Source organism: Pyxicephalus adspersus, chromosome 2 (assembly GCF_032062135.1).
Source record: "Pyxicephalus adspersus chromosome 2, UCB_Pads_2.0, whole genome shotgun sequence".
NCBI classification, from domain to species: Eukaryota; Metazoa; Chordata; class Amphibia; order Anura; family Pyxicephalidae; genus Pyxicephalus; species Pyxicephalus adspersus.
The window spans coordinates 102,183,202-102,203,112 of NC_092859.1; the positions used below are offsets into that span (position 1 = coordinate 102,183,202).

Sequence of the window (19,911 nt, forward strand, 5' to 3'; positions counted from 1 at the left end):
GTGTGCCCATAGCAGACCTTCATCTTTGGCTTTGTTTTTTTTTTTTCTGGAGCAATGTATTACTTTTTTTTCTATTTATTTTTATTTTTTAAGTGATATATCTTTTTTTTTTTTTTTTTTAAACAGAAACTGTATTTCCGAAATCTGTACAGCAGTGAGCTTACCTGAGCTACAGACTTTGAATTTGAGTAAAAACATGATATCTACACTTTCTTCTGATTTTCTCTCTAACTGTACAAAGCTAGAAGTGTTTTCTGCTATGACAAACCAACTAGGTAATGATGATTATTTTTTGTTATTTGTAATTTTTTAGTGCTTAGAAATTACCGAAGTGAAGGTAGGCCCTACATTAGCCCTTCAAAGGGTGTAGTTCTTTTACAGCCTCATTATTGATGCATTAATTGGAGGTTACATGCTGAATGCCACAGAAACAGTTAAACACAATATTATTAGTGTAATCCATATATATAAAGCACTAACATATTACACAGCAATGTACAATAAATAAGGGCACATGATATACCTTTGTATATGATGAGTACAACTAATGAAATGAGTGGAGAGGAGGGCCCCCCCAGTCAAATTTTCGATTTTTTCCAAAGGCAGAATTTCTGTCTATCCATTTTTCAGATTTTCATAGTCCCACCATACAGCAGATCTAGCATGGTGACCTAACTGCTCTGCTGCAACTCAGCTGTCCCCAGGAACTGCCCCTCCCTCTGTCTCTGCTGCTTTACATGAATTTACAGAAGGCTGAAATAAAGTCTTTTTCGGTAGTAAAACTAGCATTCATTAGTGTTTATCTGCCTGAAGATCCTCATTAAATATATATGCGCATATATTCTCATATTAGGCTTTTAAAATGTATATGCACACTCCATTTCCAGAAAAGTTTAAGAGACTTTTTCGTGTGCAGCAGAAAATTCTTTGTTATGAACCTCTCTTTTGATTTAAATTTTATTTATTACAGTTTGATATTGGATGGATTTTCAAGATTTAATTTGATTTAATCTTAAATTTAGCATGTGTTCTGTAACTCTTGTTGGCCATTTTATAGCTTTCTAAGCTAGTCCCCATTTATGTGTTAAAAATGGTCTCCTTTCTGCATCAAATGGGCCGTATACAAGAATAAGGGGGGATCGAGAAGCTTGTTTTTTCTACATTACAACAAAAACAACTTATAAGAGACCAGTGTTCAGGAATCAGATTTTTTGTACTATTTGTTTTTCCCATGCTCTAGAAAAGCAGAAGAGTGATGGCAGGAAAAGACCAAGTGGTCCACTGCATCTGTCCATCTAAATATGGATGTACATGAATTTTTTTTAAACATATTTAAAATCCCTGACAACACTACCCATGCTGGAAATTTGTAACTGTAAAGTATTTTCTAAGATTTTACAGTTTTCAACGTTTCAAGAGTTTGACATGTCCCTGTGCTTTGAATGAACCTTTGACCTGTTACATCTTTTTGAGATCATTATGTGAAACTGTATCAAATGCTTTGCTGCATTTGTGTATGAAGTGATGTTTTGTGTACTCTCATAACCTAATTTTTACTCATACCTTGTATGTTTTTTTCAGGAATATTGCCCTGTATGCCTTCAAAATTAGCTACATTAAGATTATCTCACAATAATTTTACAGTTGTACCCAAAGAAATTCTTCACCTTTCACAGTAAGTTCACATTTTTAAAATTGAACAATAAGCCAAATAACATTTTTTGTATCAAGTAATACGTTTTTAAATGTAAAAAATTTAAATGCCAATATGCTCTAAAATTAAAGGCAGGGCAGTACAACTCTAGTCTCGAAGGGCTACATACAGGCCAGGATTTCCATATCAAAAGAATCATAATTTAATGCTTTAAAAACCAAAAAGCTTTGAAAAATATGAAAAAAGTTTGAAGTTTCTGGCCCTTGAAAACCGGGGTTGGGCAGCCCTGAATTATACCAAGGTATTCAAAAAAGTGTATGCAGAATCATCTGCCTTATTTTTTCATGATAAGGTTACAGTATCTGCATTTTTCTGTTTTGGAGAATGCTATGATCACAAGGAAATGTTTTTGTACAGAAAAAACATTTGTCATGCTGTTCTCTAGTAAGAGCTGTGTGTTATGCGGCTTTTTTATGAAAAAGGTATTGTGACAAGAACACAGAACCCCAAGCACAAGGTGGCCTGACTTTGGTGCACCTTCTTAATGAGCCTTCCTAATCTTTCTGAAATGTTGAAATTTTGTGTTTTTTTTTTTTTTTTTACTGTTAAAACTTGGTTAGATTTGTTGTGATATACATCCTTTGCATGTTATAAATGCCAATTAACATGTTTTTAAAAATTTTAATTGAAGCTTACGAACAGTGGATTTGAGTAACAATTATATTGAGACTCTACCAGGCCCATTAGAATGGTCTTCATTAAATTTACGGGAAGTCATCTTGAACTACAATCAGATTTCCATCTTGAATCTGGACTTGCACAAGGATCCAGGCAGATGGTCAAGGCTGGAGAAACTGCAGCTGTCTCACAATAAAATTAAAGAGGTAAACTGTGTCATGAATGGATGTCTTGTTTAATTATTTAGGCTCTCTTTGTTTATTATATATCATTCTCTTCCAGATCCCCCCTGATGTTGGATTTCTTATAAACATCACATGCTTTGACATAAGCCACAATCCAGACTTAAGGTCATTTCCAGATGAAATGGGAAAGCTTACTAAAGTTTGGGATCTTCCTCTAGACGGCCTAAATCTAGACTTTGACTTAAAACGTATAGGCTGCAAGGCCAAAGACCTAATTAGGTATGTTTTTTCCCATGTTCAGATTTCATTTTTATAGAAATATATCAGATATTCAGTATTTTTTTAGAAGCCTTAAAGTGGACATTTTGGGAGTGATTTATTAAAGCTCCCCAGAGCTGGAGAGGATATACTTTCATCAGTGAAGCCGGTGATCAAGCAAAGCTGGAATGGATTTCCTCAAAGTAATTTGCTATTTGTTAGCAAATGTTTTCAATCCTGGACCAAGTTAGATCTGGGATACCCATTATGTTTTTATAAATAAGTGTCACTATTTTTCTTCCGCATAGCAGCAAGAAAATAATTGTAAGCTGCAAAGTCTACTGTTACTAAAAGACTGATAAAACAGATACGATTACAGCTTTTGTGTACCTTAAGTTAAACGATTACAGTCTCTTTCAGTAAATAAGGCAGTCACTGACTGATTACTTGTTAATTTATATATTATTTTATGATATATAATTACCCCTTATTATCTTATGGTATAGGTGGCCAATCAACCTCTTTTTAAAATGCAGAGCTGTGTTCCTGTGTCTTACTGCTAGACAAACATTTATTATGCATTGTATTTTTACACTCTCTTTAAGATTTCTTCAGCAGCGCCTAAAGAAAGCAGTACCTTACAATCGTATGAAACTGTTGATCATGGGAAACACAGGACGTGGCAAAACAACTCTAGTGCAGCAACTAATGAAAGACAAACGCCCATCGAAAGGATCAGAAAAATCCACTATTGGAATAGATGTAAAGGACTGGCCAATTCTCATCAGAGGGAAAGTAAAAAAGGAAATCACACTGAATGTCTGGGACTTTGCAGGTTTCAGTCATATACATAATTAATACATATAATTTTTTTATATAAGTTTCTGACCATGATATTTTACTGTCATTGTGCATGCAGCATCAACTGGCCACCATGGGCAACAATTGGCAACAGGTTATGAGATCTTGCAGGTTTTGGGTGCAGAACTATACTTTGATGGAGCCATTATGTGGCCTTGTTTTTGGTTTTGCAAACTGTTGTGGTAGTTTTGTTTACAATCTAAGAACTAAAGTTCTGTACATGTGTTTGGTCAGCCAAGCTTAGGTCCTGTTACCAATCAAAGAAGATCCAAAAATTATATACGTACCTAGTTCTCCCCAGAAGATTTTAGCCAGTTGCTCCGCCCAGCTGCCACGCATCCCCCGCCCACCACTTATCCGCGATTCTAATTCTCTGAACGGATCTCAAAAACTTCTGTAAATACAACATTGGGATTGCTGTTCAAAAGAAAGTACACCTAGATGTCCTAAATTGCAAATGCAAATTGGGGACCACCAGGGCCACTTATATAGCAAGGGGCATTGGGGTGGGGCCCCTAAATGTATATCATGATCACTTTAGCATCATTAGCATGATTAGAACATAAACTCTGCCCACTTAAACGAAATGGGGTTCGAAATGGGGTGTAATTATACCATGGTGATGAAGGTTTGGGTGTGTTTGCCACAAGTGTTCCCTACTTTCATCTTTATTTTTGTTTCCCTGCACCTCTTCATTCTAGAGAAATTAAGGTTCAAGGTAGAGAAGCAGACAGGGTAGCATAGTATGACAAATAAAGTTTCGTGAAAGATATGTATAAATAAGGGGCCCCACCCCAGTGTTTCTTACTTATATAATTGGTCCTGGGGGTCTACAATTTGCATTTTCAGATTTGGGCTCTTAGACGTACTCTTTTGAAACAGAAACCCCAATGTTCAATTTTCACAAGTTTTAAACTTGTGACCCCTATTTTTTGAAAGTTGTTTAAAGAAATTGGTTACTAGTAGCTATGGGTCTCCTTTGTACCCTGAGAATTTAAGTCATTACAGTGAGTGGTAAGGCTGCAGCATATGAGATTGTTTTCTAATAGAATATGGCCAGTGATGAGAGGGAGGCAGTGGCTGTCCTGTCCCCATCTGGTATTACTATTAAAGAACCTTTTTAACATTATATAGTAGGAGTAAAGAGTAAGAAAATTTCCCTTTTTATATAAGGAAAAAAAAAATGTTTGCTTCCTGAGATATTTGTGTCAGATATCCCCTAGAGGCTGTGGGCTGCTCATTCTGCGCATGAATCTTCAGAGGCTTTCCTATAATCAATCTCATACATGTGCAGTGCAAGGCAGCGCTGGACGTAAAAGAGAGCATCAGAAAACAGAGGAGAGATAAGCCAGCGTGGGACTTGCTGGGCTCGTTTTGTGAACAGATCAAGTGAAAAAAAAATGTTTTCACAAATGTTCACTTTATCTTATTATAGCCTCAGGAGCACTTCTAAGGTTAGGCTGAATTCACACTGGCAGTAAGATTGTATTTGCTGCATTTACCCCTTCTTCATGCCAGGAACCACTGCTGCCTAAAAATACTGCTAGGCCTGAAAAAGCCCGGCATTTACCGCCTGTTATCAATCCCAGGTGCCCGGAGTTGCCAGTGGTTACTTAGGGAACAGTAAACAGTTTTCTGCTGCTAATGTGACCCAAGCCTTACTTGTTACACCACATTTTTCACACTACTACAAGGGATTACACTCCTAAAACTTAAAAACCTAAAAACTAAAACTAGAACTCTAGGAAGTTGGGTCACATCACACAGCACTGGCCAAATACTTTTACCAAATACTTTTTACCAACCAAATACCAACCGGCTGAAATATTTTCTGGGGAGAACACTGAAGTATATTGTCAGACTGAACAGGACTCCGTCTTGTCAACACCCTATTTGGTTCTTTTGTTGTTTAATATGTTATTAATATTAGCATGGGCAGACTTGGTCTGATACATTGTAATATTAACTTTTGTAGTACTTAACAATTGATCACCACCTGCTTTCTGTAAATTACATGATGCTGGTAAATGTAAACTAGCATCTATTGTTGTTCTTACTTTGGGTGTCACATGGTCACATCTGGTTGAACTTCCCTTAAACTGAATTTAGAGAAGGGAGGAAATGAGCTGTAGTGCAGTGTACAATCACATTTGGCCCAAAAAACAGGTATTTTGGCCACCACTTTGCTTTGGTCTTTACTTATCAACCTGAATACTATTAGAATTTGCCTTGCTTAAGTTCGGGTTTAATTAGGCTTTATTCGCTTTCCAAATGCTGGAATTTGCTATATGTGTTTATTTAGATTTTATTATGTTGATATTGAACTTCACTACAGTATGTACCAAATGTTGCTATGTAGTATATGTTATTTAGATATATTATATACAGTGCAAAAATATGATTAAGAGGGGTTTAAAGTAGCATCATTAGACTTTACATTTATCATTATCATTATGAATGATTCAATTATAAATGCAATTTTTCTTATTATTTCAACCAAATTCATTTCCTGTAGCACATTTCGATGTACTATCTCCGAAAGAATCTAATTAGGTTTGTGGTTCTACCTAATAAAACTTAGGGTGCTGTATTTCAGTAGTAGTGTTAATTTAGAAACAATGTGCCCCTTATAAAAAATTTCACCATGCAAACTAAGCATGTTAAAAAATGTTCTGCAACATTTTGGTACTGTTTTTTTTTTCTTTTTGCTTTTTAATGGTTTTATTATGTTTATATATATATATATATATATATATATATATATATATATATATATATGATATACTTTAATGTTTCTCTGTTTGCGTTTGTTACAGGTCAAGAAGAGTTTTACAGTACTCACCCACATTTTATGACTCCACGTGCTTTATATATTGTGGTTTATGATCTCAGTAAAGGAGCATCAGAAGTTGATGCTATAAAACCATGGCTTTTTAACATAAAGGTAAGTCTTGTTATATATTAATGTAAAATTAGTAAGTAAAAAGCACTATGTTTATTTGGCTACAGCAAGCAGAAGGATCTTTTTGTCCATTGTGGAAAAAAATTAAATAAAAAAAGAAAGTTTCACTACTGCCAATTTTTTTTTTGTTCTCAGTAAGCTTTGTTACCTTGGAGGTGTTTAGTCATGGAAACCTTCATGATTAAACCAACCACCTAGGGTGAATCACATTTTTGAATATAGTAAAAACTGCTATGAACCCCATTTTCAAAATTAATGTATACAAGTGATGATTTTGAAATGGAGGAATAATAAAAACTTTGTGTGTCAAAAGGTAAAAAGCAACACAAAACTGTGGAACAAACTACCATAGGAAAAAACATGTCGTAGAAATATACAGGTACATACAGCAGTATATTATACAAATTTTATGGGTCAGTGTCTGTTGAAAGTTTACTGTGATATGAAAAATGCAAATACCTTTGCTCATGGTATAATGTTTTGAAAGTATGTTAATAGAGAAAGAAAAATAAAGATAGAAAAGCAAAAGATTAACATGGAGATGCTCTGCATTACCATGGAGATCCTTTTTGCAGTATGTCGAGGATCTTACTTGTAGAGAAATTGAAGGTTCATTTCAGCTAATATTCTGGACAAGTGCCATGAGGAATCATTCAATTATTCACTTAAACATTTGAACGTTATTACTACACAGACATTTTATGAAATATAGAGACATAATTTACTGTATACTTGGAACAACGTATTACTTGACTGCCCCAGAGTCCCAAAATGCCTTACTGCAGAAAAATAAAGGTATTCCAAGGCCTCCAATAATTTGCCCTAATAACAATCTTTTGCAAAACCTTTCTAGCAAGAAAAACTGTATTAGACAAACTAAACATTTGCATATAAGCACCTAAAATTGTAATGCAGTGATTAGTAAAACATTTAGTTTTCTAAATTTCTGGCCAAATTAATATTTTTTTAAACGTTAAAACATCTCAATGCAATTCTGTGCACAAAGACATTCACATGCCCCTAATTTTTTTGTATTCCCTGTGTGGCTTAATGTATACCTAAAGTTCCACTTTAACCTCCCTGGCGGTAAGATTATTTTGTATTTTTAAATGTCAAATCGGTACATTTGACATTTAAGTCCTAATAAATACAAATAAATTCTAATTTTAAATTTCCTGCTGGTCCCTCCCCCCTGCACGCAACCCATCAGCATTCCCTGGCTTTGCGTCTCCAACGTTCATACCCCGGGATGCAAGGCCAGGGGACGCAGATGACGAGCATCGCCAATGGGTCGCCACTGTCGGACGGACATCACCAAATAGACACAGATGTCGGGCCGGCACCTTGCAATGGAACGTGAACAGGTGATAATACAGAGGGTTAATAGGAGACTTTGTATTTAGTCTTTTTAACTAGGGGCTTTAATTAGTGTTTCTGAATTTCTAGGAAGTTAATTTTGTGTAGCTTTTTAGCAACCTTGCACTCTTCCCCTGGGAGCATTGCATTCAAAATACTTTTGGCTCAGTTGCAAAGCAAAAAATGGTTCTGTTTATAGGAGGACATTCTAAAAAGCTGGAAAATCTGCATTTTCTAAAACAAGCATATATAACCAGTGGAGGCAGTGGATATCATTTAGGAATTTGGATAAGGCCTAATAAATACAAGCTCCTCATTTTTCATGATCAGTGTTATATTTTAATGATGTTCATAATTGGGTACCTTTTGCAGTCTGTGGTCACCACTTTTGCTGAATTTTGCTAGTTAAACTTATACACAATTTTTCTTCCACTAATAATGTTTTGATCTGTCTTGTTTAAGCATGTATGAGTGATTTTGACATTTTATTAAACATTCTTTGTAATTGCCTGCAGGCTCGTGCTTCATCCTCTCCTGTTATTCTTGTGGGGACACACCTGGATGTCTCAGATGAAAAACAGCGAAAAGCCTGCATAAACAAAATAAAAATGGAACTATGTAACCAACGCGAACTTCCATGCGTTCAGGATTATCACTTTGTGGATGCCACTGAAGAGTCTGATGCTTTGGTGAAGCTTAGAAAGTCCATCATCAAAGAATGTTTGAATTTCAAAGTAATAATGTCTCCAAAAATTTGTCAGATATAAAACACAAATTAATGCAGTTATGCGTTCAAATCCAGTAAATTAAAGCGATAATTGTATAAAGTAAAATACAAGTAGTGTGAGGATTTTATTTTATTTGCAGGCTTATTTTATTCAGATTTTTAAATATCCTAGACTTATTATACTGTGATACTGACCCTGCCAGGGGTTTAAAGTCACAATATTAGTATGCTGTGAATAAGGTAGCAGCGCACATACCTGTCTGTCAGTCTGTTTGCTGACATTTCATTATGTAGCAGAGTTTCCAGAAGCAGATCTATCCCACACTTCTGGGATTTGGGGGGAGCATATCACATGGTAATCTCTGTGGTTCCTCCCAATCACCCCCAAGTCACTTCTTTGACCTGATGGAGAACTACAAATAGGCAGAAGGAACCACAGTGGTTACCTGGGAGACACATTTTCTTTCATTCCAAAACTTCAAATAGGAAGATTATCAGGAGCCCTGCTACAGAGTGAATTTTTAGTTAAAGTGCTAATGAATTGATGCATTTAATGCTTCTTCTTTTTAATTTGAGGTTCTTGTAGTATTGTTAACCCCCAAAGTCAGAGTCACTTCAAACATCTTCAAAGCCTCATTGTAGGTGTTTTAGGACCTCATATTAGCCGATCATAAAATGGTAATGTGATATTCCTATTGTTTTGATGACCCATAGATTATGCATTGTTTAGACTACCTGTATCATAGGTGAAATCAGTTCATCCTCTTCTAATGGGCTTATTATTGTACCAGAAATGCTTTTTCTAGTTTGGTTCATAGAAAGAATCATTGAAATTTTAATATGTCGGTTTAACTGCTGAAGTAATTGAGAAGTCAGGTTTGGCTATTTTGTGGTCATACTTCTGCTTATTCATATATATTGGTTTTGTAAAGTTAAAAAAAAAAACATTTCAGCATTATGATAATTTATAATACTCCGTACCTGATCAATTTTATTAGCAGTAGTTTTTCGATTTATTCTTTTATTATTTTTGTGCAGATCAGAGACCAGGCAGTTCTAGGACAGCTTATTCCAGACAGTTATCTTGAGCTTGAGAAAAGAATTCTTATTGAACGAAGGAATGCCCCTGCTGAATTCCCTGTAGTCAACCAAAAGAGGATGTTGGAAATTGTGGAGGAAAACCAGTTACATTTGGATGAAAATGAACTTCCACATGCAGTTCATTTTCTAAATGAGTCTGGTAATGTACTTTTAATCTAATAGTTTTCTCTACAGACTATAGAAATTGAACATTTAGGCAGTAAACACAGCCTGATGGTAATAGAATTTCAATATACCATAGGCCTTTCTAGTATACTTGTCTATGTACTTTCTGATCTAAAAATTATTTCTCTTTCTACATTTTTAAAAGATACACATTTTGAACATTTATATCCGCTAGCTTTTAGAGCTGCAAATGATTATTTATCCACTTGGTATTTGATTTCAGAAATTTGATTTAGTTTACAAACAATTTGCATGGTTTGTAAACTAAATCTATGTATGTTTGTTTATGTGTGTGTGTATATGTATTTGTGTGTATATATATATATATATATATATATATATATATATATAAAAATATACACACACACACACATACTTATACATACATGTGCATTTCTGTAATTCATCAAACTTTTGGTTCAAAAATACCACATTAATAACAGTAACAAGTAAGTGTAAAATACAAAATTGCTCTGAGTTGATTACTATTGCTATTTATGTCAACATGTTTCTGTTGATATTTTTAGATTTGTGCCAAATTTTTTTTTTCAAATGGGTTTTTTTTTACTTTTACACAAAAATGAATTACAAATACAATAACAAGGAAAAGAAAAACAATCAAAAGAAACATACAACATTACTGTTATAAGTGACAGCAGTAAGTCCATTGACAATTTTGACTATTATATTAAAACTATTTTTTTATTACACTGGGTTTACACATAGTACTAGCTGAATACACTGTCCCAAAATTTGACAACTGACAACAATGTCATAGAACCGTGAAAAGTAACTTGATCGAGGTGAGAAGAGGTCCTCTTTGCTGCCAGGTATATACACTGTCTACTGAACACTTACCAATGAAAATTATATATTCAAATCTGCAAGTCCTGCTGTATTGACTTTTGATTGAGTAATAACATTAGAAAAACAAATATAAGGAGGAGAGAGAGAGTAATGGAAAGAAGGTAAGAAAACTAAGGGAAAAAGGGGAGGGTGGGTCGGGTCTGTAGTCCAACAGGGCAGGGACCCCCCATGCCATCACGATTTAGGCAGAGATGGCTGTGCCCAAGGGTCGTCTTAGGTCTGGCGTTTCTGAGTGAGCCGAAATATAAGCCTTTCATTGAGTCACACTTGTCAAGTCGGTCACATAACCTGGCATCGAGCTGCTCCATAACTTGTACCTCCTTATTATGATTAGGTAGCAATGTCCATTTGTGAGGGGACTCAAATTTCCAATTCTTGAAAATAAGGCACCTAGCTGCCGTTAGTTTTTTGATCATTAGACACTTATTGGGTATGGATAGCTCACAGACTGGCATTTCCAATAGATGAGTCGTAATTATTGCTTCTAATGAATGTTAAAATAAAGTATGAATCGTGTATGATTTTGGCATTTATATTTGCATAGGGGTGTTGTTGCATTTCGAGGACCCTGCTCTTCAGCTTCAAGACCTTTATTTTGTGGATCCTCAGTGGCTTTGTAAAATCATGGCACAGGTGGTACTTTTCTTTTCCTATTACAGTAGCATGCTTTCACTAATCATTTACTGATCAGTTTATCATTTATTGTGCATTTTATATGAACTCATTTCTTTTGCATATTTTCAGATTTTGACAGTCAAAAGTGAAGGATGTCAGAAATATCCTAAAGGGATTATAAATTGTGTAGATGTGGAGAAGTTTCTTTCCAAGAAAAGAAAGTTTCCTAAAATTTACATGTCCCAGTACTTTAAGCTGTTGGAAAAGTTTCAGATTGCTTTACCCCTTGGTGAAGACCAGCTTCTCATTCCAAGCAGGTATTTTATCAAAACTACTATTCTACATTCTAAACCATGACTGTAACTCCTCATGTTAAATCTTTCAATGTTATTGTTATAGGTATTGTAAATTATCTGTAAATATCAGAGCAGTGAAAACCATTTCTAATACATGTGATGGGCCTCTTGTGTTTTGTCCCTATTCTGATCAAAGGGGTTTAAATGATAGTTAAACTAAAAAAAAGTTTTGCAGTCCATAGATCAGACACTGATTGTATTAAGTACAATTATACCACATTAGCATAAATAAGTAGACAATGGTAATAGAGTAAAGTGACTATACATAAGGCATGTTTCCACCCTATTAACTTGATCTGCTATTGATCAATTAAACCAAGGGTTGACTCAGATTCACCGTTTGCACATTTCTTCCAGTATGTTGGGAAATGTGTTGTAATTACAACCAGTGGGATTTTTTTTATCATCTCATACATATAGCTGGGTAAATAAGTATTGAATATGTCAATGTTTTTCCCAGTAAATATATTTCTTATGAGGCTGTTGACGTGAAAATTACAGCAGATTTTGGTAACCCACACATGCAAAGAAATCAAAACAAATAAGGCCATAAATTATGTGTAATGAAATGGAATGGCACAGGGAATAAGTATTAAAAAACACATGAAGAAAAGGAGGTGCAAAAAGGCATAAACAACATTATCTTTCTTTTGCAACCTACTAATTAAATTTCTGTGTATGAAATAGACATAAACAAAGTTGGATGGTTGAAGTCCAGTCTGTGTAACAACTATGACTCCCTTCATAAATTCAGTAGAAGAGTAAATGTAGATTCCCAAACATGAAGAGTGTTTTGCTTGGTGTAAATTAACCCCCCTAGCGGTAATCCCGAGTGTGACTCAGTGTGACTTATTTTGTCTTGCAAAAAGCGGTAATCCCGAGTCACATTAAGGGTAACTTTAGAAGCCCCCCTTACCTTTGCCCCGTGCTCCAGGGGCGATCTGATGGTCCCACAGTTATGTCGGGGCGCCGGTCAGTCGGGGGGCGTGGCCGGGCAGGCAATTTAAAAGCAGATTATTGAATAATCTGCTTTTAAATACCACCCGGGTCCCGGCCACGCCGCTGCTCGCATCAGCAGTGAGATGCGAAGCACAATGCAGGACTTCTGCATTGTGCTTCACATCTAACTGCAGATGCGAGCAGCAATAGTAAATTCTAGGGGTGATGCCAGCTCCTGGAAGATGCGATGCACAATGCAGAAGGTCTGTATTGTGCTTTGCATCTCCCTGGAGATGAAGAGCAGCAGCAGCGTTGGGGTGAGGTGGGCGGGACATCCCCACTCGCATCACCCAGGAGGATGTCACATCTTCTGGGTGATGCGAGTGGTGATGTATTCGGGGGGGTGTGACCAGGCGGGAAATTTAAAAGCAGATTACAATGTATTCTGCTTTTAAATGGTTTTTACAGTAAAAAAACACTATACAACATGAAAAAAAATAAGAGTACATTTTTATTTTATTTTAAATTACATTATTGTCTATTATTTCAATATTTTTAAAAATGATTATTTATAATTATGCATTATATTATAATTTAGGATTATAATATAATAAATAAATATAATTATCATACCTGGGAGTTAATCCTAAGATTTACAGGCCCACAATATAAACAAAAATTTGTATGCAAAAAAAAATTAGGATCACTTTTTGCATAAAAAAACTGACAGAATTAGAACGCTAGGGGGGTTAATAGATACATTGTGTTTAAAACATAATGAACAGATAGGTGATAACATGCATAGAGTATATAGTTTCCATGACTTTCACAAATGTTTAAAATATATTTTATTTATTTAGTTTATTCAAACTTTAGTTTATCAGATCACCGGCCTGTGATAGAACTGCCTCATTGTGAAAATTCAGAAATCATCATAAGACTTTATGAAATGTCTTACTTTCCCATGGGCTTCTGGTCTAGGCTTATTACTAGGCTTCTGGAAGTGTCTCCATATATGCTGTGTGGCAGAGGTTAGTCATTTCTTTTTGTATCTCAAACGTTATTTTGGTTTATGATAGTTGACTATTTTTGTAATTATCAGATTTTGTGTAATAAACTGGTGGTTCTAAGTGAATACTGCAGGTATGGCACATTATTTTGCTTCTTTGAAATAGTTTTCTGTGTTTATACGTTTTGCTGGTAATTGTATTTCCCTTTTTTTTAAATAAATAAAGAATGTTAAAACCCCCCAAAAATATCTTTTGGTCATGGCTAGTATTTTCATGATCCATAGGTAAGATTAAAGTTATCTTAAAGAGTAAGCTTAAGTTATATACATTGTTGTAATTCACCCTGCTCTCTTTCTTATGCTTATTGTGCTTACGAACATCCATTGGGCATAGATTTTTCCTTAAATGAAAATTACTTAATTAAAGGGAACCTGTAATGTGGAGAAAAATGGGGCAGGTGCAACTTTTGCTGATTTACATCTAAAAATTTTAATTGTCAGACTGTAATGCTAATATTGTAGCTTAAATATTTTCAAAGATGTATGTAGATCATAAATGCATGATGCATCATGTGCCAATTTAGTCAGTGGTCGTATTTTCATTTCTTCATACTTAGCACATACATTCTCAAAGAGTTTGCTTGCATTTCACATGAATTTAACTGCGTCATTAATAGATGGGTATAAATGGGTCTGGAGTCAAAAACTGCTGCCTATACCAGGCTTATAAATAAAGAAAATGGATAGAAATTATATTTATTATGAAAAAAATGTAAGTGGATAACATAAATATGGTGTTGCAATTTGGCTCACACTACCATCTATCTCTGCACTAATGAATATTTTTGAGGTGGGCAGTAAGTGATGGAATGTGTACTACTAAACCAAATTCCAGTCCTTAATAGGACTTATTGACTATTATTACCTGTAAATGTGCTGTATAATTGTTTTTGCAAAACATCAATATTTTTTACAAGTTTAGCATGCCACAGTGATATATTAACAAAAAATGTATTTTGATTTTTGTAACTACAGAACGAGCACAGCGTCCCAACAGAATGTATTGGAGACAGGGTATCTATCTGAATTGGTCACCAGAAGCTTACTGCCTGGTTGAGTCTGCCAGTCTACACAGCAGTCCTAACAGTGTACTAAAAATCACTGTTCCATCTGGTAGGAAAGGTAAACCATGAATCTCATATATACATGGTATTTAATCGCATATTGGAGGAATAAATATATTTAGGTAGAAATATTTGGATTAAAGAAAAGGTTTTGTATTTTTTCGGTATGCACACAGATTGAGCTAAGACTTTAAAGGCCCCTACTTAGCCAGGTCATGAAATAGCTAGGAGCAGTGGTAGCAGCAGTGGTTAGTCACAGTCACTAGACTCATTCAAAATCTGAGGACTATGGGACTGATTTAATAAGATTCTCCAAGACAGGAGAAGATAGACTATCATAGGAGAACAATGGTAATCCAGCAACACTATAATGGATCTGGTACAAAATAAAAACATTTGCCAACTAATAGCAAATCATTTTTAGGAAATCAATTCCAGGTTTGCTGTATCACCCAAATTTAACCACAATAGTCTATCATGTCCAGTCTTGGAGAGCATTTATAAATCAGGCCCAGTAGATTGACTATAAGTGTCTTCCTCAGTTTTAAAGTAGCACATACACTCATTAAAAACAGTTTACTTTTTCAACATATTTTACCAGTTGACATCCAGTTTACATTGAATCTGTATTCAAACAGTTGGTGTGATAAACTTGAATAAAAACAAGTGAAGTTTGCTTTTTTAAAATAGTTTATTCTGCAAAAATAAACTGCTTACCACACTCTGAAATTCTTTGTTTCCTTACATGAACTGCCTGTTTCAAATCCCTCCACCCCCACAACAATTTTTGATCTAGCAATTTTTTGAGAGATTGTTATTAATAACGTTGATATTAACAATACAAAAATGTAGCTCCAGTGCTGTTCTTGGACAGCAAACCTTTTCGCTTTTCCTGGCACACGTATTATACAATTTAAATTTATTCATACACACTGAGTTACCTAAGGATATTACTGTTTAATTTTTAGGGTTCTTAGAGCCTCCCTTTAGCATCCAGTGGTAGGCTTTTGGGCTTTTGCTGGGCATCCAGTCTTGGTCAGTTTAGTAGTTCTTTGAAACCTATGCAGCGTGTAGATTGTTTTTTTTTGCATTAACATTGTTAATTTGAAATAATTTGACAGTCCCAAATCCCTTGTCAAACATCATCAACAGTTTTCTTGCTCATGTAATAATGACACAACACATGGTAATCACAAAGCAAAACCAGAAATAGCATCTGCATACTCTACTAAAGCAGATGTAAAGACTTAATGTAAAAATGTAGTTTTTTTTTTTCATTAAATGCTATAATGAAAAAAAAAGGCAAAGACCCCACACTCTTTCTGTTTTTACCACTGCAGCTGGGATATGTGTGTCACAAATCCGAGGAGCCTTCAGGTTGTCAGTCATTGAAAGGGTATTTTTAGTCATTGAAAGAAAAAAATGGTGCTAATCTCATACAATTGATATTTCACTTAGCTTAGTGAATAAGGTAACACTCCACTAACTTCAGCTACTCAATCATATGCAAAATGTGTGTGTCATATTTTCAAATATATCTTTTGTATGTAGTGACTGTTTGAATGAAGATATAATGTTTTCATTTTCAAATTGTCAAAAAATTCCACAAGGTGTACCTGTTATTTTACCATGATTGTTCAATTATCATGGTCTTATGAAATGTATTATTTACACCTGTAACAAAAGCCTATGTGTTATTTAAACAGCAATCTGTATCTTATTTTGTATTTTCAGGTTGCATTTTGCTTGGACAGGTTGTGGATCATATTGATTCACTTATGGAGGAATGGTTTCCAGGTTTGCTGGAGACAGATATTTCAGGAGAAGGAGAAACTTTGCTGAAAAAATGGGTGTTATATAGCTTTGATGATGGCCAGGAGCACAAAAAAATTCTACTGTCTGATCTTCAAACAAAAGCTGAGGAAGGCAAGCCGTTAATGTGTTACTGGAATGTTATTTTTTTTTTTTAAATGTCTTGAGGGCAGTAATAGTTCTTCTCTTTATATTTTCAGTATTTAAACATTTTTATAGGATACGCTAGCTGCAGTGACAATTCAACTGCTGTACAAACATAGGGACAACATGTAGTTTTGTTGCAGGTGGGGATCAAAAACTGAACACAAAGTGCGCTGTAGGCAGTCTTTTAGCAAGCAATGGGCACAGGCTTCATTACAGGTCCTGTCAACTCCCCACATCAAGACACAAAAAAAAAAAAAAAAAAAATGACAGCCCACACACCACAAATCTTTGTTAAGCTCACACTCTGACTTGGTTCACATGGGACCAATAAAGTTCTGAAATTGACACAGATTCCTGGTGTGCAGTCTTTTGTTTTTCTTTGTCACTGAACCTAAAGCTTAAACACCAAATTAATTTTAAAATCTTGTACATTGCATTTTTGCATAATGTACAAGGATATAAATGTACTCAAGTGTTTTACATAGCATGAGTACCCTTCAGAACTTAAATCTACCCTGACCACATCCCAAAATATCGTAAAATAGAAGATACAGTGCTGTGTCCCAAGGGAAGCTAGATTTTGTGGAGACTTTTAAGGTCAGTTTTATACAGATACCAATAAAATATAAAAAATGCATTAAAATTTATTAACATTATAAAATCATACAATACAGAATAAAAAACAAACACTTGCTGAGAAAGAGAAACACTCAGTAGATCTGCCAGTGGAAAACATTTCCAAATGAGGTATTCCAACAACTTCAACCTGTTTCGCGGAGTCTATGTCCGCTTCCTCAGGAAGAGGAGCTCTATAAATAACAAATAATACTTAGAATCTTTGAACAAGCTGTATGTACTAATAATTATTGTATACATAACAATTTACAATAAAGTACAATATGGTATTCAATCAAACTAATAAGCTTACATTAGATGCTAGGTGCTAATGTCATCTAATGATTCCTTCAAATGGCCAGTTGGAACAGAGAAAAAAGGAAACCCATTCATCTCTAGTGCTCTGTGATTGGCTGAGAAATAGGAAACCCTGATGACAGCTCAAGCATCATCAGGATATCCCTTTCCTCAGCCAATCAGGGAGCACTAGAGATGAATGGGTTTCCTTTTTTCTCTGTTTTCTCTGTCACCGGAGCTCTGCTATGCTGACAGCTCTGCTCCCCTGATTACTCCCGCAGCCCTAGAGGAGCTGTGACATGTATTACAGATACAGAATATGTCACAGCTCCTCTAGGGCTGCGGGAGTGATCAGGAGAGCGGAACTGTCAGCATAGTAAAGCTCCGCTGACTGCTCTGCTCCCTGATTGGCTGAGGAAAGGGAAATCCTGATGATATTTGAGCTGTCATCAGGGCTTCCTATTTCTCAGCTAATCACAGAGCACTAGAGATGAATGGGCACAAGTCTCCCCATTCATGTCTAGTGCTGAATGGCTGAGAAATGTAAATCCTCAGCCAATCACAGAGCACTAGAGGTGAATGGAGAGGCTTGTCCTCATTTAACCCCTAGTGCCCTGCGATCCCTCACTGTCAGGAGGATTTCCAGGGCTGTACTCATTGCAACCCTGGAAATCATCCTGTCATTGAGATAACCTGTAAAAAACGTGCCTGAAGGAAACGTCCTGGTGTAGATTAGCCCATTGGAATGCATAGGGACTTCAAACATGGGCTTTAAATGCCTCAGGTTAAACGCTGGGGAAACAGTCCGTGTAGACTAAGCCTTATTGGGTAAAATATATATATATCCTAATAAATATACAAATAAATTGTTATCAAGTACAGTATTTTTATTGATTTAACAGGAGACTTGCTAGTGAATCCTGAAGATCCAAGGTCTACAATTCCTATTTCTCAGATTGCACCTGATCTTGTTTTGGCTGATTTGCCCAGAAATATTATGCTAAACTGCGAAGAGTTACAATTTGAGCAGTCTGCTGAGTTTTTACTAGGTTAGTGTCCTTTATGTTTTATATTAGTTTTTGTTTTAGTGTTATTTTTGTTTTTTAATAAGACTACTTTGACCTTGTGTTTTTGCTCTATTCTGTTGCTCTCTTTATTGATCACAATGGCCAACATCTTATTAAACTATCTGTTACAGGTGATGGCGGGTTTGGATCTGTGTATAGAGCTATATATAAAGGCAAAGATGTAGCTGTTAAAATTTTTAACAAGCACACATCACCAAGACTCCTGAGACAGGTATTTTTATATTGTTAGTCTGGGCATTTTTTTTAAACTTTGTGTGTGCATTTTCTAAATGCAACCTTTAAGCCCATCAGTCAGCTAGCATTTTCACCACCTGTTGTACCTTTTGCATGTATATGATAATCTTCAGTTGTGTTTTACATGTGGTTTTTTATATGCACCACTGGGAACAATGGGGTGGCCACTAAGTTGGCCAACTCTGTGTATCTAATGTTAATATTTGTTCCTTTGCTAGTGTTTTATGAGGGTAAAGTAGAACTGCACAGCACAGAGTTGGCATGTGCAGCATGCACCTTAAATGGATATTTGCAAATGTATGCTGCTGATGCTGATGTATTTTATTTCACATTGAAATAGGATAAATCCTATCCATTGGCTAGTAAGGTATCTGATCATTTTTGTATTTTTAGTGCAAAAATAATAAAGTTCAATATGCTGTGCCTAGTTTTATATTAAACAGTTTCTTTTTTTAATACCTAAAATTATTTTTATTCTACAGTTAATATTCAGTAGCTGATGAAAGTAATAAACATTCCACAGGCATTCTACAAATTGCCCATACCATGTAAAGTAAAAGCTCTTTTTATTAGCTTTCACTTGTTCATTGTTCTACAGGAACTGACTGTACTTAGTCAACTCCATCATCCAAGCTTAGTGTGTTTGCTGGCAGCTGGTGTTCGGCCTAGAATGTTGGTGATGGAACTGGCTCCCAAGGGTTCTCTTGACCGCTTGCTACAACAGGACAGTGGTTGCCTGACCAGAACTCTTCAGCACAGGATAGCTATTCATGTTGCTGATGGTCTGAGGTAAAATACTATATTTTGTGTTTGATGCCTATGTTATATGGTTATTATATTCCAGTGTTCTCCCCAGAAATT

General features: G+C 35.3%; 1 protein-coding gene across 4 annotated transcripts in view; it reads left to right on the forward strand.

The window, feature by feature from the left end:
* LRRK2 (leucine rich repeat kinase 2) overlaps positions 1–19,911 on the forward strand; it is a 78,711-nt gene that overhangs the window by 39,871 nt on the left and 18,929 nt on the right. For all 4 annotated transcript variants that reach the window (XM_072401637.1, XM_072401633.1, XM_072401634.1 and 1 more), the window contains 16 exons: positions 127–275; positions 1,582–1,675; positions 2,346–2,538; positions 2,615–2,796; positions 3,381–3,610; positions 6,453–6,580; positions 8,470–8,688; positions 9,720–9,921; positions 11,359–11,447; positions 11,559–11,746; positions 13,601–13,755; positions 14,769–14,915; positions 16,592–16,783; positions 18,631–18,777; positions 18,927–19,027; positions 19,649–19,839. In XM_072401637.1, coding sequence (XP_072257738.1) covers positions 127–275; positions 1,582–1,675; positions 2,346–2,538; positions 2,615–2,796; positions 3,381–3,610; positions 6,453–6,580; positions 8,470–8,688; positions 9,720–9,921; positions 11,359–11,447; positions 11,559–11,746; positions 13,601–13,755; positions 14,769–14,915; positions 16,592–16,783; positions 18,631–18,777; positions 18,927–19,027; positions 19,649–19,839 — 2,607 coding nt within the window. The remainder of the gene's footprint in view (positions 1–126; positions 276–1,581; positions 1,676–2,345; positions 2,539–2,614; positions 2,797–3,380; positions 3,611–6,452; positions 6,581–8,469; positions 8,689–9,719; positions 9,922–11,358; positions 11,448–11,558; positions 11,747–13,600; positions 13,756–14,768; positions 14,916–16,591; positions 16,784–18,630; positions 18,778–18,926; positions 19,028–19,648; positions 19,840–19,911) is intronic.